Source organism: Dunckerocampus dactyliophorus, chromosome 7, assembly GCF_027744805.1.
Source record: "Dunckerocampus dactyliophorus isolate RoL2022-P2 chromosome 7, RoL_Ddac_1.1, whole genome shotgun sequence".
Lineage (NCBI taxonomy): Eukaryota > Metazoa > Chordata > Actinopteri > Syngnathiformes > Syngnathidae > Dunckerocampus > Dunckerocampus dactyliophorus.
In genome coordinates, this window is record NC_072825.1 from 24866496 (window position 1) to 24881833 (window position 15338).

The 15338-nt window shown below is 40.5% G+C and overlaps 1 protein-coding gene across 3 annotated transcripts in view; it reads left to right on the forward strand.

Annotated features, from left to right (window-relative positions):
- The window catches only part of galnt1 (UDP-N-acetyl-alpha-D-galactosamine:polypeptide N-acetylgalactosaminyltransferase 1), a 72027-nt gene that overhangs the window by 46394 nt on the left and 10295 nt on the right, over nucleotides 1-15338 (forward strand). For all 3 annotated transcript variants that reach the window (XM_054780680.1, XM_054780682.1, XM_054780681.1), the window contains 6 exons: nucleotides 3691-3857; nucleotides 7342-7469; nucleotides 7565-7644; nucleotides 7898-8068; nucleotides 12865-12982; nucleotides 14079-14259. In XM_054780680.1, the coding sequence (XP_054636655.1) occupies nucleotides 3691-3857; nucleotides 7342-7469; nucleotides 7565-7644; nucleotides 7898-8068; nucleotides 12865-12982; nucleotides 14079-14259 (845 nt within the window). The remainder of the gene's footprint in view (nucleotides 1-3690; nucleotides 3858-7341; nucleotides 7470-7564; nucleotides 7645-7897; nucleotides 8069-12864; nucleotides 12983-14078; nucleotides 14260-15338) is intronic.

A 15338-nucleotide genomic window follows, 5' to 3' on the forward strand; every position in this document is an offset into this window, starting at 1 on the left:
TATACCATATTTTCTGGACTATTAAGTCACAATTTTTGTCATAGTTTGGTTGGCTTAGTTGACTTAGTCAGCTTATAGCGGACATCTTATAGCTAAATAACTGTTAATGTGTTACGATGCCAATATTGCAGCCTTGAATATCGGCTGATGCCGATATTGACCCGATATCAACACGAATCATACATACTTTTATTATTTATTTCTCAGTGTGGAATATTGGAAAAGCACAAATCACACGTAATTTTATTACAGTCGTCCCTCTCAATGTCGCGGTTCAATTATCGCTCCCTCGCTCTATTGCTGTTTTTCAAAAAATAATTAATAAGTGATTGCAGTTTTGTGGTTGACTATGCAGTGTTATTAGTCAAACAATATTGAAAGTCAAAAGTATGTGTAGTATTCTGGCCACAAGGCGGTGAAGAGGGAGCTGAGCCGAAAGGCAAAGTTTTCAATTTACCGGTCGATCTACGTTGTTACATAATGTTGTGTTGTTGATTAACTTGCCTTTCCAGATTGCATGTCTGCTCTTAGTCTTGAATTTTGTGAAATAATTTTCAAAATAAATTCAATTTATAGTCCAGTGCGACATTTGTTTTTCTTCCTCTTCATGACACATTTTTTAACTGAAATGACATATAGTCCGGCACCGCTTATGGTCCAGAAAATACGGTGAAATTGATAAAACTCATCATTACTATTGCTCTTAATAGATGGTAGAGATTTTCTGTCTGTACAACAGCTACTACATATTGGATGCAGTTACAACCCCCTCTGTCCCCTTTGGGCCTTGTGCTCTTCTCACTAGAGAAATATGCATGTACAAATAATGAGGGTTTTCAAAAAATATTGACTGACAGGCAAGGACACACACACACAGGCACTCGACGCACTGGAAAAAAAGAAGACATTGATCCGTGAAATGTGTTTTAGTCTTTGAACAAGAGTTGATTACTAGGTGTGTTTTCCCTCAGCCGCCTCACCGTCTATCTACTTTTCCAATTAGGAGATAAGACCGAGTCAATATCGGCACTGTGCTTGTGTATCTGTGTGTCAGGTTGACGGAAGCCGGTGAATGAATTCGGCGTAGGTCACCATTAGCTCAAACTGCAGAGCGTGAACACACTGGCAGTTTATTTCCATTATTGTCAGCAGGCCATTCAGACTGAAATAAATGAGAGGGGATAGGTCATTTTGACATTACAGTCCAGCCTCTGTGTGCGTGTGTGTGTTTAACGCGCTAGTGTGTGGTAGTGCACATGTGCCTTGGGTGGATCTGCAGCATGTGAACATTTTCCATGATGACAACACATGACAAGTTTGCCCTTTTTACATTCTGACTGCATCATTTTTATTGGTATGATGTTGCGCTGTTGACCGTGCCCACAATTCCTTGGTGGGCCAGACAACCTGTAACTCATTATGCAGCCTGCCTTTTGCCAAATGCTGCTCCACCTTCCCTGTCTATTAAAACACACAGCACACAAAATCAACACCCGGTGACACCCTGAAGTGTGTCAAAACAGGTCTGCTTGGTGCAGACGCACAAAGTCTTTCAGTTTTCCAACAGTTGATGTCAGAGTGTCTGATGTGCATACAAATGAAAGGACTTGGAAGGTATGAGTTTTTACGTGGAGAGAAATTGTGCCATATGTCAACCTCCCTGCTGGTTGCACATGCACACACAGGTGCATTTTTGTTGAACATGCAACTTTCAGCATGCAAAAGGGAGAGGTAGCGTTCAAGAGGTGGGGTAGAGCAGGGATTCTCCAGCTGGAGCACGTGAGCCACTGGGGCTCCACAACTTGTGTGTAAATGCATGACTATGAAAAGGAACCACTCACTTAACATTAGGGTAATTAATTATTAATTACTTTACTATGACGCACCAGGTCCATCCACTTCATCAAGGGATACAAAGGCCAAAGCAGCCAGGCTTATGAGGGCAGTTACATGGGGTTTGGTTTTATTGAAAACAAAGACGTAAGGTGACAATGTGTCGTGTTGTTTTTTTGGCCACCCTATTCGTGACTTCTTTATTGTTGCACCCATCATTCAAAAATACAGTGCAAACAGGGAGGGAATACACTGTAATCTTTAAAAATAATTATATATTGTCATTTTTAATATATTATCATTTACATTTTGATGATTAAATTCAGAGTAAAGACCTAGGTTCGAATCTCCGCTTGGGCATCTCTGTGTGGAGTTTGCATGTTCTCCCCGTGCGTGGTGGGTTTTGTCCGGGTACTCCGATTTCCTCCAACATTCCAAAAACATGCATGTTAGGTTAATTGGTGACTCGAAATTGTCCATTAGTATGAATGTGAGGGTGAATGATTGATACCAGGGGTCACCAACGTGGTGCCCGCGGGCACCAGGTAGCCCCCCACGACCACATGAGGTGCCCGCAAGTCTGCTTTTCATTCAGGTTTTCAGTTATTAATGAAAGAACAGTAGAAAGAAATGCATTCTGAAATACAAAATGTGAGTTGTGGACACCAGCATTTTGTTCATTTTCTGGTAAAACAAGCATATTCGCTTTGTTTGGGTTTAAAATAAGCTCTGAAAAGAAATGTTACAAAAATGAGTAGCTCTTGGCCATTTTCATTTTGTAAAAGTAGCTCTCACAAGGAAAAACGTTGGTGACCCCTGGTCTATACAGTATGTACCCTGTGATTGGCTGGCGACCAGTCCAGGGTGTACCCGGCCTCTCGCCCGAAGTCAGCTGGGATAGGCTCCAGCATACCCGGCGACCCTAACTAGGATAGGTGGCATAGAAAATTGATGGAAATTCAGGGTAGGAAATTAAAGATAGATATTGTAATTTTATTATTTGTATTTTTTGGTTAAAATATAAAGTAATAATAGATTATTATATCTAAACAGCAAACGTCATTGGACGCGCTACGGATGTCAGTAAGTGTTACACTGCTACTTTTGAGCTTTCCACAGGCTTTGTTGGATGATTACAAAAAAAATGTAGAAAATTTGCAGACTTATCCTTTAATATCAGAGAGCGTGCATGTTGGCTTCCTGGCAGCGGCTGCGGCGGCCCTCTGCTTTGGTTTTTGACCTAGATTGTGTGCCAAATGCGTGCCCACACTGGTCTGTCTCTGTGACTGCGTGACCCAACCAAATATGGTTTTGCCGCTCCTTGGCTGCAGTCTACATTTTGTGTTACATGTTAATCAGTCATACTATTCACTCTTATCTACTGTAAGATTATGACATGGAACTAAAATAATTAAGGTGATTCTTAATCCGTTAAGCTTAGGCAAGAGGCCTTGCACTTTCTTGCACCGTGATTTCAACAGATAGCTTTCCATTGTTAGTCATTGTAACAGTTACAAAAGACACTTTCCCACCGTGTTTTGACGGTGAAAAGAAGACGTGAATGAGGAGAGAAATCAATTTGCAACGTAAGTCAACTGTCATCATGCTACCTCACATTTTTGCACGTCTCTAAATTTGGATTCATGCGCCTGTTTGCTTCCCTATTATTCACCCACAGTTTGTATTGTTTGGGCATGCTTTGAGGCACTGTTGATTACCATGTTTCCCAAGGCATTAAAAGGTGTACTGATTGGTGCACTGATCCCATTAATGACAACATTGTGTTGGTGTTGAAGTGCCTCCTATGTCCTCTTACTCTGCAGCCTCATAAATATAGGTTGTGTGTTGTGTCTATAGGTGCAAGAACAAGTTATACCCTGACAATCTGCCCAGAACCAGCGTGGTGATTGTATTTCACAACGAGGCGTGGAGCACGCTGCTGCGCACCGTCCACTCTGTCATCGACCGCTCTCCCCACACACTGTTGGAGGAGATTGTTCTGGTGGACGACGCCAGTGAACGAGGTATATATACACACACACGCACACACACACACACACACACACACACACACACACACACACACACACACACACACACACGCCTTGGATCTTTCCTGGTCTATTTCTGTTTGAGCCTCATTGAGGTTTTTCAAGCGACTGTGGGATTTTTATCATGGTTCTGATGTCCAAGAGAGAGATCCAGCATCTCTGGGCAGGGTGTGCCACTCTACCCTTTGCAATACTGTAAATCCCTGTTAGTGTGGGGGTGTGGGGGGTTGCGGGGATTAGGTCTTTAATTCGTCAGTCCCAGGGATTACACTCTTGTTATTACACCCAAGCCACCGCTGTCACTGCACAGCACCGTTTCATCGTGTGGGACTGCAGGTGTGATTGTGTGAATCAAAGGTGTGTGTGTGGGGTGGGGGTGGGGGTGGGGTGGGGGTGGGGGGGGTTGTCAGCAGATTTAAGACACACTAAGTCGAACTCACGTGTACGGTTTGATCTGTGTGCACCATAAAAGGAAGCACTGATGGACTCTAATTCAGCCACTGTAGTGTGTGTGTGTGTGTGTGTGTGTGTGTGCGTGTGTGTGTGTATGCACATGCGTGTTAGCACGTGTGTGTGCATTGTGGTTTTTCTTTTTTTTATAACTTCAGTAAAAATTTCATGTGGATTTGTGATATCAACCTGGATTTATTTTATTATAAGAAAAATTCTGTAACATATATATATACACTTTTTTTTAGGGCTGTTGATCAATTCAAATATTTAATCGTGATTAATCACATTGGTTGATAGTTAACTCATAGTTAATCGCAGATGGAAAGAAGTGTTTATCTATAATAAGTAGGGATGTAAATCTCTTTGTGGTAAATGATTCCATAAACATCTAGATACACGGTTAAGGTACAATTACAAAACGATATACCGTAAAGCACTGTGTATAAACCGCACCTGTGTATTAAGCGCAACCCCATTTTCAGGCTCACGGCGGGGGGAAAATTTTTTTTTGTTTATAAATGCTTGCCAACTCTTTCATCTCAAATCAACATGGGTAAAGGTACTAAGCAATTTCAAAACGAAGAATAAAGGAGAAATCTGAACTTCGGCATCTAGATCTTTAATATTATGGCTAAGCACAGATTAATAATAATAATAATAATAATAATAAAAAATCTAAATAAAGAAATTTGCAGTTTTCAGAGATGTTTTGATATCTTTCACTGCTTCTCTTTTTCTCTATTATTATTTTATTGCATTGCTTCAGTGTGAATTTGAATAAACTCCAACGTTGTATTGTATTTTACAACTGCAGTGTTTTAATGGAAGCTTAGGTTAGCTTCAGTGTATATAGAGATCGTTTCACTGTGTGAAAATACAGACAGCCGTCAGATAAGTTAGTTGCATACTCAAGCATTTTCAGCAACTGTACAGCAGAGGGCGCTAAAGTCAAAGCAACTGTCTGACCCACAGACGGCTATTTTAAAATGGACTTCTCGTCAATTTCTGGGTCTGGTCACAGACCTGTCATCGTGTATAAACGGCACCTCGATTTTTTGCTTCTTACTAGTGGAAAAAAAGGGCGGTTTATACACGGTGCTTTATGGTATTTTAAAAACAGAACAATTCTATACAGTGTACAAAATGTGTAAAAGAGGGTCCTCAACCACCGGGCATGCAGGAAACATTCAGGTGCAACGATTAAAAAAAGAAAACAAATACTAATAATTTTTATGTAAATGTACAGTATATACGTTTTGGAAATATGGGCCATTATTGTATTAAAAAAATAATATACAGTTAAAAATCCTACAGTTTTTGCATGTTTAATGCGAGTGGCGACTTGTCCCACTTTGTTTGACGGTCCTTGAATGCACCATCTAACTTTCTCCCACGCTGCACGGATAGACTACTATACTGTATTTTTCCCGTCTTGTTTCACTCATATTTGGTCCCAAATGCTGACACTATGTAGGAGTGTGCATATTTGTGTGGTGCACCTCTCTGAAAAAACAAACTCCAGGTTTGTACTGGTGGATGATGGGTCTGTATTCATTTTAGTTTGATGTTGTTCCTGTCATAGTTTTATACAATAAATAATAAATAAGATAAATTAGATCGTTATAATGTACGGATGTTTTACTGACAAGCTAACATGCTGCTACTGCTATTTAGAGTCATGGTCACATTGACACATGCACCCAAATAGCTGTCCTCAGCTATGCCTGCCAGTAACCAGCAGCTCGTAACCCAAATTTTAGCTCGCAGTTCAAAGCAAAAAAATCAGCCGAGAGACGCCTAGCATCTAAAAAACACTTGTTAGTTAGGACACTCATATGCCAAAGTACCACTATATAAATGACAATAAAAAATACCGGCAGTATCGTCTCACTTCTCTCTGGCAGTCGACGTACTCTGTGACAACTCAACTCACAGTGGCAGTAGATACAAATAACTTGTTGAGAGAACCATCTGCCAGGGCTTTGAAGCTAAACTTACCAAAATACAATTTTCTTGGTCTATTTCTGCTCAATATATTCTGCCCTGCCCACAGACCGGTACCGAGCAGTGTGGCCCAGTGGTTGGGGTCTCTGCCATAAAGGATTATTGGTGAGCGGATATTTCCAATAAATAATGATGATAAATTATCTGGCGATATAAATAAAATGTGCTGTGTTTGATTGATTTGTAATGTCTACACACAAATAGAAAATGTGAAAAATACAGTGTGGTCAAATCATATCCAATTTTAATTATTTTGTGTGTGTGTAGGTAGTTAGAATCTGGCAAATTGAGGCTAATTGTTGTTATTTAATAATTTTAATAATATTTTGAATGTAGAATAATGGTTTAGAACAAAAAAAACTTATATTTGTAAAATAATATCCAAATTAATTTTAATTAGACGGAAATTGTAATCTCAAAGTTAAATCCCGATCAGATCCAGATTGTGCGAGCATCCATCCATCCATCCATTTTCTTCTGCTAATGCGGGTGTGGGTCGCGGGGGCAGCAGTCTCAGTAGGGAAGTCCGGTCCCCGGCCACCTCTTTCAGTTCTACCGGGAGGACACATCAAGGCATTCCCAGGCCAGCTGTGAGACATAATCCCTCCAGCGTGTCCTAGGTCTGCCCTGAGGCCTTCTCTCGGCCTGGCATGCCTGGAACACCTCACCAGTGAGTCATCCGGGAGGCATCCGGACTAGATGCCCGAGCCACCTCAACTGGCTCCTCTCGATGTGAAGGGGCAGCGGCTCTACTTTGAGCCCCTCCCGGATGATCCAGCTCCTCACCCAATCTCTTAGGGTGAGTGGGCAATGTAAACAAAATCCCACTTTCTTTGTCATATCTCATCAAGTTGATAGTAGAATATGATTGTATATGAAGATGATTTGAATTTAATTATAATATGATTATATTTTCTTCAAATGAAACTATTAAGATGGTAGATGGTAATTTTGCAAGGTCTGCCCCCCCCCTTTTTTTTCTTACACCGATGTGTGTTAGATTTTCTAAAGCGGCCATTGGAGCAATATGTGCGGAGGCTGGAGGTCCCTGTCAGGGTAGTGAGGATGGATCAAAGGTCTGGACTCATTCGAGCTCGCCTCAAGGGGGCTTCCATCTCTACAGGCCAGGTTAGTGAACTCGGTGCTCGCACATGCAACCTGCACTACCAATGGCCTGACACACTCTGGGCATGTGTTTTATGTCTTTTTCTCATTCTTTGTAGGTCATTACCTTTCTGGATGCACATTGCGAATGCACGACAGGCTGGCTGGAGCCGCTGCTCGCTCGCATCAAGCAAGACAAGTAAGACCTCAAGCAACCAATGGGAAAGGGACGCACCAAATTGGCGAGCTAGTGTGCAAAGGCTTTGCCCTTATGTTAATTTGTAGGCTAATTAGTCATGCTGTGTTTACCGCGTCACGCAAGCACTCACAAAAGAGGGCAATGAGCGTTAGTATATTAGTAATGGCTTTTACGGCACAGTCAATCGTACGGCCATGTTTGATGACCACAGCAGCAGAAATGTAAGCCAGGTGTTGATCTCTGTATGGACTAGGAGAACAGTTGTGTGTCCCATCATTGACGTGATCAGCGACGACACCTTCGAGTACATGGCAGGATCAGACATGACGTACGGAGGGTTTAACTGGAAGCTCAACTTCAGATGGTACCCAGTGCCCCAGAGAGAAATGGACCGCCGCAAGGGAGACCGCACACTTCCTGTCAGGTGGGTTTGTTTTTATTGTGCACAGTTTACATACTGTGAGCTCTCAGTAGTCTTTTTTTTTTTCACCAATTTAAGACGACCCCTCTTTTTTAAAGACCCACTTTTGGAATACCATTAAAGACAAAATCAAAAGGAAAAACCTTTTAAAAGCAGCTTCTATCATACAGTACAATGTCTGTACATATGCGTACACATATACCATATTAACTTGGATAAAAGACAACCCCACTTTATCAAGACACAGTTTTGGGAAGACAAAATTAAAAACAAAAGAAAACAAAATTAAAGGGACCCTGAGATGATTTATCAACTTTACTTAAATATGTTTTACATTGTTTGTGATTATGTTGTATATTGTTACATTTTTTTAAAGCGAACGGTGAATTTGCAAAAATTACCTTTATAGTTCATGGCGCCAGCCACAACGAACAACGTCTCGCTGTTCAGTCTCATTTACGGAATTCACGCCGTCTGAGTACTATCACTCAAGTAAACAAAGATAGCGGTGTACGAGACAGAGGATGTTTACAGTGATTATAGCGAAGATTTGAATGATGTGTCAATAGTTTTCAAGGAGGAAAGAAGGGAGTAGCATTTGGAGATGAAAGAGAGAACTTGCAGAACATGGACTTAAGCCTTAAGTCATGAAGATGAAGATTGGTCAACTTCAAAACACAGAGTGTAAATTACTCTAGAGTTGCTTATCCTTCAATTATTATTTTAAATCTGCTTCTTAATGACCGTAAAAGGGGTTTTTATTGCCTGATTTTTTTAATATTTCGTCACCATTGCAGCCACCCCGCTCCCCACAGCAAACATAATGTACATATTGCTGTGACAAAAATGTTTATATAACATGTATACTGCTTTACAGCCTTATTGCTATCATGGAATAGTGTTGAGAAGACATGGAAACAAGGCATGACATATTCTGTTCTGTGGCAACTCGTCGTTGTGTGCCGGTGGAAGAGCATCGTTTTGTCAAAATGTGTTTATCCCGTACTTTCAAGCCAAATGCTTCTTGTAAAGGTGTTCCTTCATAGCAGTCATCAGTGAAATTATCACTGCAAAGAACAAAATTCGAGGTGGGCGTCCATCTGTCTCTTGTTCTCTGCACTTTGTTTGTCCATTTTTGTCTTAAACCTTTCACTTTTGGAAAAGAAAACAAACTTACAGTATCATTCGGATATTGTAAACATCCAGCAGCAACACAACATTTTGGCGTGACTATTTTGATGAAATATATACTGAATCAATCTACAATCTATGGCAAGAAGTGTTTTTTTACTCTGCTTTAGCTGAGAGGTGTCATGAGGTAGCTCGTTCTGGGTGGTGCCATCAGCTATAAATGTAATTTTTGCAAATTTAGCGTTAGCTGTCAAAAATCAAACAACAAACAATATATTGGGTGTTCCCTCGTTTACCGCAGGGGATAGGTTCCCAAAATAGCCCGCAATCAGTGAAATCCGCGAAGTAGGCAACTTATTTTAGTCCTTCACGTGTATTTTACTCCTGGGACCATGCCTTTTCATCCTGACGCCGTTCCACTGTACTGTAGCATTTTATCCTTGTTAAAACATATTGCAGCAGTACGTCTCCTGTTGCAGTCCTCCTCCCTTGAACCGAAGATTCATTTACAAGCTCGCAAGCAAGCAAGCTAGCAATGACACAGGAGACATGGCAGGGCGGCACAAAGAGATTGATTGACAATGGTCTACAGCCAATCAGGATGCAGAAAACAATGGGCGGTGTAGACAGACGAGAGAGGGAAGAGAGAGACACTGAACTTCCCACAATGCAATTCTTCTTAAAGGGGCGAGGCTCGGCCTGTAACAGCGTTCATACGCTGTAATAAAAAAAAAAACAAGCACAAAAAAAATTCTGCTAAACAGCGAATCCGTGAAAGGTGAACTGCGATAGAACGAGGGAGCACTGTAATATATTTAAGCAAAGTTGATGAATTATGTCAGGGACCTTTAAGCTTTTCAGTTTAAAAAAAAAATCATGTTTTTTATATCCGTGACAAAAGGACATGATATATCTTAGGTGCTGGACAACTGTTTGATCAAATTAGCATCATAATCTCTCTTGTTTGCTAACGTGCTAACAAACTTTAAGACGCTTTTTTTTCAGTGGGTACTCTGTGCTGCATCTCTCCAAGTTGCATGGTGTGTGTCAGTGACAGGAAGAAACCTGCCACCTGCTGGTTTGCATGGATACATTTTTAGACTCCAAGTATAAGATGACCTGTCTTTATTAGACTTCTTTTTGGGAAAAATACTTAGAGTAAATCTTGTTCTTTGTCTTATATTTTGGTTAATACGGTCATTTGTCACGTCTAATCATCATGGAATGGTATCAAGGTAGGGGAAAAAAATGAATAGCGAAACTTGTGAAACTTCATATTGTGCAAGCACAACATGAATTGGCCTTGGTTGGAAGGTCTTTTTGTATTTCAGCCTGTCTATCATCTCTTCTTCCTGCTCTTGTTTCCAAAGCTGACTCCATTCCTCAAGGTCACACACATATTATAACCACTTATGTAACACACATTACTACACCGCGCCGCATTTCACTTGTTTTTCAGCCTTCCGCAAGGCACCGTTTTCCCAAGTCCCTCACAAAATGGGGCTTTTCATTGTCAGGGCAGGAAATGAATGAGTCCTGTCAGAATCATTGCAAATATTAAAAAGATACCGCAAGGACTAAACTATTTGCTGCTACGAATTGCAGGTGAGCGTTATTGCCCGCTCATGCATGATTTAAGTATTTCAACTCAAAAGGTATTATTGGCTCACATGCACTTTGTATTACATGATGTTAGGGGCCAGTGAATGCTAAGTCACACCCCTCAACCTTTAGACACATATCGGTGACAATATTGCAGAAAGGCTCGGCCCCCAAACTGGTTGTTACTGCTTCTCCGACAGTACTGCACTGTGAAAAAAGCTTTTGTCACTAGAAGATTTTTTCAGTATCAAAGTGCTACAAAGACATGACGGGGGCGAAAGTGTAAGCTTATTCAACGGAAAGACAAGTTTTCAACAACTAAACAACAACTAATAATGATCACATTGAAATAAATCGGTTTTCCTTTTATGTGTCAGTCAACGTCACGGTCGATTAAAGGAGTCTTAAGGAACTATTTGATTATTTTGATTTTGATTTTTTTTTTTTTTTTGCTTTTGTCTCCCTGGCTTCCACTACAGTTGTGTGGTGTCAGTTACTTACCTATTTTATTATTATTGTGTAATTGTTAACTGTCTGGAGCTTAAAAAATAACACAGTTATCGGTGCTATAGCATCATGCCTTGAAATAATCATGATATTATTGTCAAGGTGTGTAGTAAAGAGCTAGCACTGGGGTGTCCAAACGTTTTCCACCGAGGGCTGCCTACTGACAAATGAAAGGATGAGGGGGGCCACTTTTACATTCTTTAAACCAACCTATGTAGATACTGTGTACTGAGACTTTATTTTTATATTCAAAGAAAAAAAACAGGCGGTATCCAAGCTTTGTGTTTGACAAAGTGTATTATTAGTATGAACTTTTTCTCCTTATATTATACTTACAAATATTTTAACGTTGTTCTTATACTTTGTTTTCTCTTGTAAATTATGACTTTATTCTTGACTTTATTATCACAATATTATAACTTTTTCCCAAATCTAATTTGCCAAAAATTACAACTTTATTCTTTGTTTTGTTCTTTACTGATTTTATGACTTTTGCAATAATATTTTAATTTCATGCTATTTTTTTTCTCTTAATATTATGACTTTACTGAGTAATATTTCATCTTTATTTTTGTAAAACTACTGCTTTGTTCTATTTTTGCATTTTTTTTTCTTGTTTAATGGTGTTTTTAGAATGTGCTGAAAAAAAACCCACAACAAAACTAGCGACGTTTTATGGTCTTATTGGACACTTTTGGAGACTTTAACATGAAAGCACGAATGGCTCTTCGCAACAAGCACATGCCTCATCGCCAATTATAGAAATTAGAGGATGATGTAATCTAGACCCCGACCCCATCCCCCAAAAGATAGTCCTATGGGAAACACTGATGGCTGACTGCACTCCATTGAACAATAACATTAGAGGCAATGCTGGAGGTAACACAACAATAGCTGCTGTTATTGAGTACTAAAGTAGGCGTTGCATGTCAGAAATGTTTGCATTTGTTCAGTTGTTATCCTCACTTTAACAGGTGAATATAAACGAGTGCGATAGGAACATTTCATGAAATTTTTTCATGTGGTTGCATCATAGTTGTGTACACATAGCCCAACCTACTGAAGAAAACCAAAACCTCACTTTTACTTCCTTAAATATTCAACTTTTACGTTGAGCCACATTGCGGATTGACCAAAATCACTGTGGTGGTTCAATAACAAAATGAATCCTAAAAAAAAAAAAAAAAAAAAGACTCCCATGTTTTCTAACACTTCTATGTTGTTCAGCAAGCTAGTGTTTGTTCGCCTACTGTACATCTAAGCCACTTATTAATTTCTCCTCAGCTAAACGGCTACAAGATGTTTGTGGATTTTTTTTTTTTACAAAACATACCGTCGTGTGCTGTGTGTGAACCTGGCAAACCAGGAAAATAAGCCTCTTTGACAAAGAAATTATTTTTAGATGTGGAAAGCGGGCTGTCGTCTTGAAGCTATTAAAGGCTGAGCGGGAGGGGGGGGAAACAGGAAAACAACATGAAACGTGGGACTGATGTATCTATTATGTGACCTTTTTAAAGAAAATAGAACAGTGGGAATGAACCACCCGCTTCTCTTTCCAGGACTCCCACGATGGCAGGCGGCTTGTTCTCCATCGACAGAGATTATTTCCAGGAGATTGGCACGTATGACGCAGGCATGGACATCTGGGGAGGAGAGAACCTGGAAATCTCTTTCAGAGTGAGTGTGCACACCCACAGAGGACCACGTTTCACTAACACATGACACAATGAGGGTAGTGAGCTCGACTTATGTAGTATACAGTATGTCACAAAAGGGAGTACACCCCTCACATTTCTGCAAATATTTGAATATATATTTTCACAGGACAACACGAAAGAAATGACACTTTGATACAATGTAAAGTAGTCAGTGTACAGCTTGGATAACTGCAAATTTGCTGTCCCCTCAAAATAACTCAACACACAGCCATTAATGTCTAAACCGCTGACAACAAAAGTGAGTACACCCCTATGTTAAACTGTATAGACTAGGTCGGATTGGTCATTTTTTGTCTGGATTACTCATTAGTCTTACAATGTCTCAGGTGTGAATGGGGAGCTGGTGTGTTAAATTTGATTCTGCTGCTCTCACACGCTCTCATACGTGTCACTGGAGGTTCAACATGGCACTCCATGGCAAAGAACTCTCTGAGGATGTGAAAAAAAGAATCGTTGGTCTACATAAAAATGTTCTAGGCTAATAGAGCAACACGCTGAAACGGAGCTGTAGCAGGGTAGCCGAGACCATACGGCGACACCAAACTTAACACAACTGCTCACAACCTTTTCCTCTGTTTAGAGAGGGCCTTTCTAGTTTGACATACATTGCTTTCAAATCAGTGGTCCTCTCTATCCAGAATTTGGACATTATCGTTCTCCAATGTGCCTTCTTTTTGAGATGCAAATGAACTCCTCTGAGTCTGAGACCGAAATAAACTGTTCTTCTATGTTGTGCCATGCGTTTGTCTGTATAAGGTTTGCTTGGTCTCGCCGATATAGAGGTCATTGCACTCCTCATTACACTGCGCTGAATCAAAAACATTGCTGAGTTTGATGCGCAGGATTTTGTCCTTGAGGTGAACAGGCTTGAAAAATCCACCAGCCCCCTCAGACAAAAGCTGTTCACCCCAAGGACAAAATTAACCCCAAGGACATAAACAAGGAAACTTCACACCTAAAATTTTAGAACTGAAGAAACCTTTTGGACGAAAGGTGAAATGTCGTAAGAGTCAGCAACCTGTGTTCACACCCGTGTGTGTGTGTGTTCCTCACAGATATGGCAGTGCGGTGGAACCCTTGAGATCGTCACATGCTCACACGTGGGTCACGTGTTCAGAAAGGCCACGCCATACACATTTCCTGGAGGAACGGGGCAGATCATCAACAAAAACAACAGACGGCTGGCAGAAGTCTGGATGGATGAATTCAAGAACTTCTTCTACATAATCTCCCCTGGTGAGTGCTTCTGTGCGTGCGTGCGTGTGTGTGATCAGGTGTGATCTATCAATTAACCTTGTGTGTGATGACCCAACAGTGCGGGACTGGGGGGTAGAGAGTAATTTCACGCTAAGGAGCGTCACTTACCGTATGCACACACTCACAGGCTGGCAAAGGAGATATTGGAAAGTAGTGTTTAAGAAAACTTATCATAATAATAATAATAATAATAATGATACTACTACTACTACTACTACTACTACTACTACTACTACTACTACTACTACTACTACTACTACTACTACTACTACTACTACTACTACTACTACTACTACTAATAATAATAATAATAATAATGGATTGATTTTATGTAGCACATTTTTACAAGGTACACAAAGCGCTTCACGGTGAAGTGAACCAATTATTCATTCCCTCCTTAGTCACATACTGGTGGTGGTAAACTGCATCTGTAGCCACAGCTGTCCTGGGGTAGACTGACAGAAACGTGGCTGCCAATTTGCACCTACGGTCTCTATGACACAACAACAGTGACTGGGTGGAGGGAGCGAGGATCGAACTGCCAAACTTCTGGACAACCTGCTCTACGTCCTGAGCCACTGCTGCCCCACCTTAACCACTGTATAATAACCACTTAAACACATCATAGTAAAACGACAATAAAGTAAAACTACTCACCCTCTTAATGGACATTATGCACTAAGCAACATTGATATTTACGGTAGCATCTCTGTGGCAACTTGAATTAGTGTACTGTATGTATTTCACAGATATTTAACAATTGTTGCTCCTTACGTACTGAGCAGCCAAACCTTTCCCTATTTGCAATAATTTCTGGTTCTATGGTTATTAGCACATACAGTACATACCCTTTTGTGTCTGTATCACAAAGCACAAAAAAGCCAAAGGAAAAGCAAAATGCAGTCAATCTTTTAGATGACCACTGAACTGACAAGATCTCACAAAATTGTCTAGCTTGACAGCACACGTGATGATGGTTTCAATTGCAAGTTTTGTTCCACTTTTGAGGTATATTTCCCTACCCCTCCTCAACCTGTGTGTGTGTGTGTGTGTGTGTG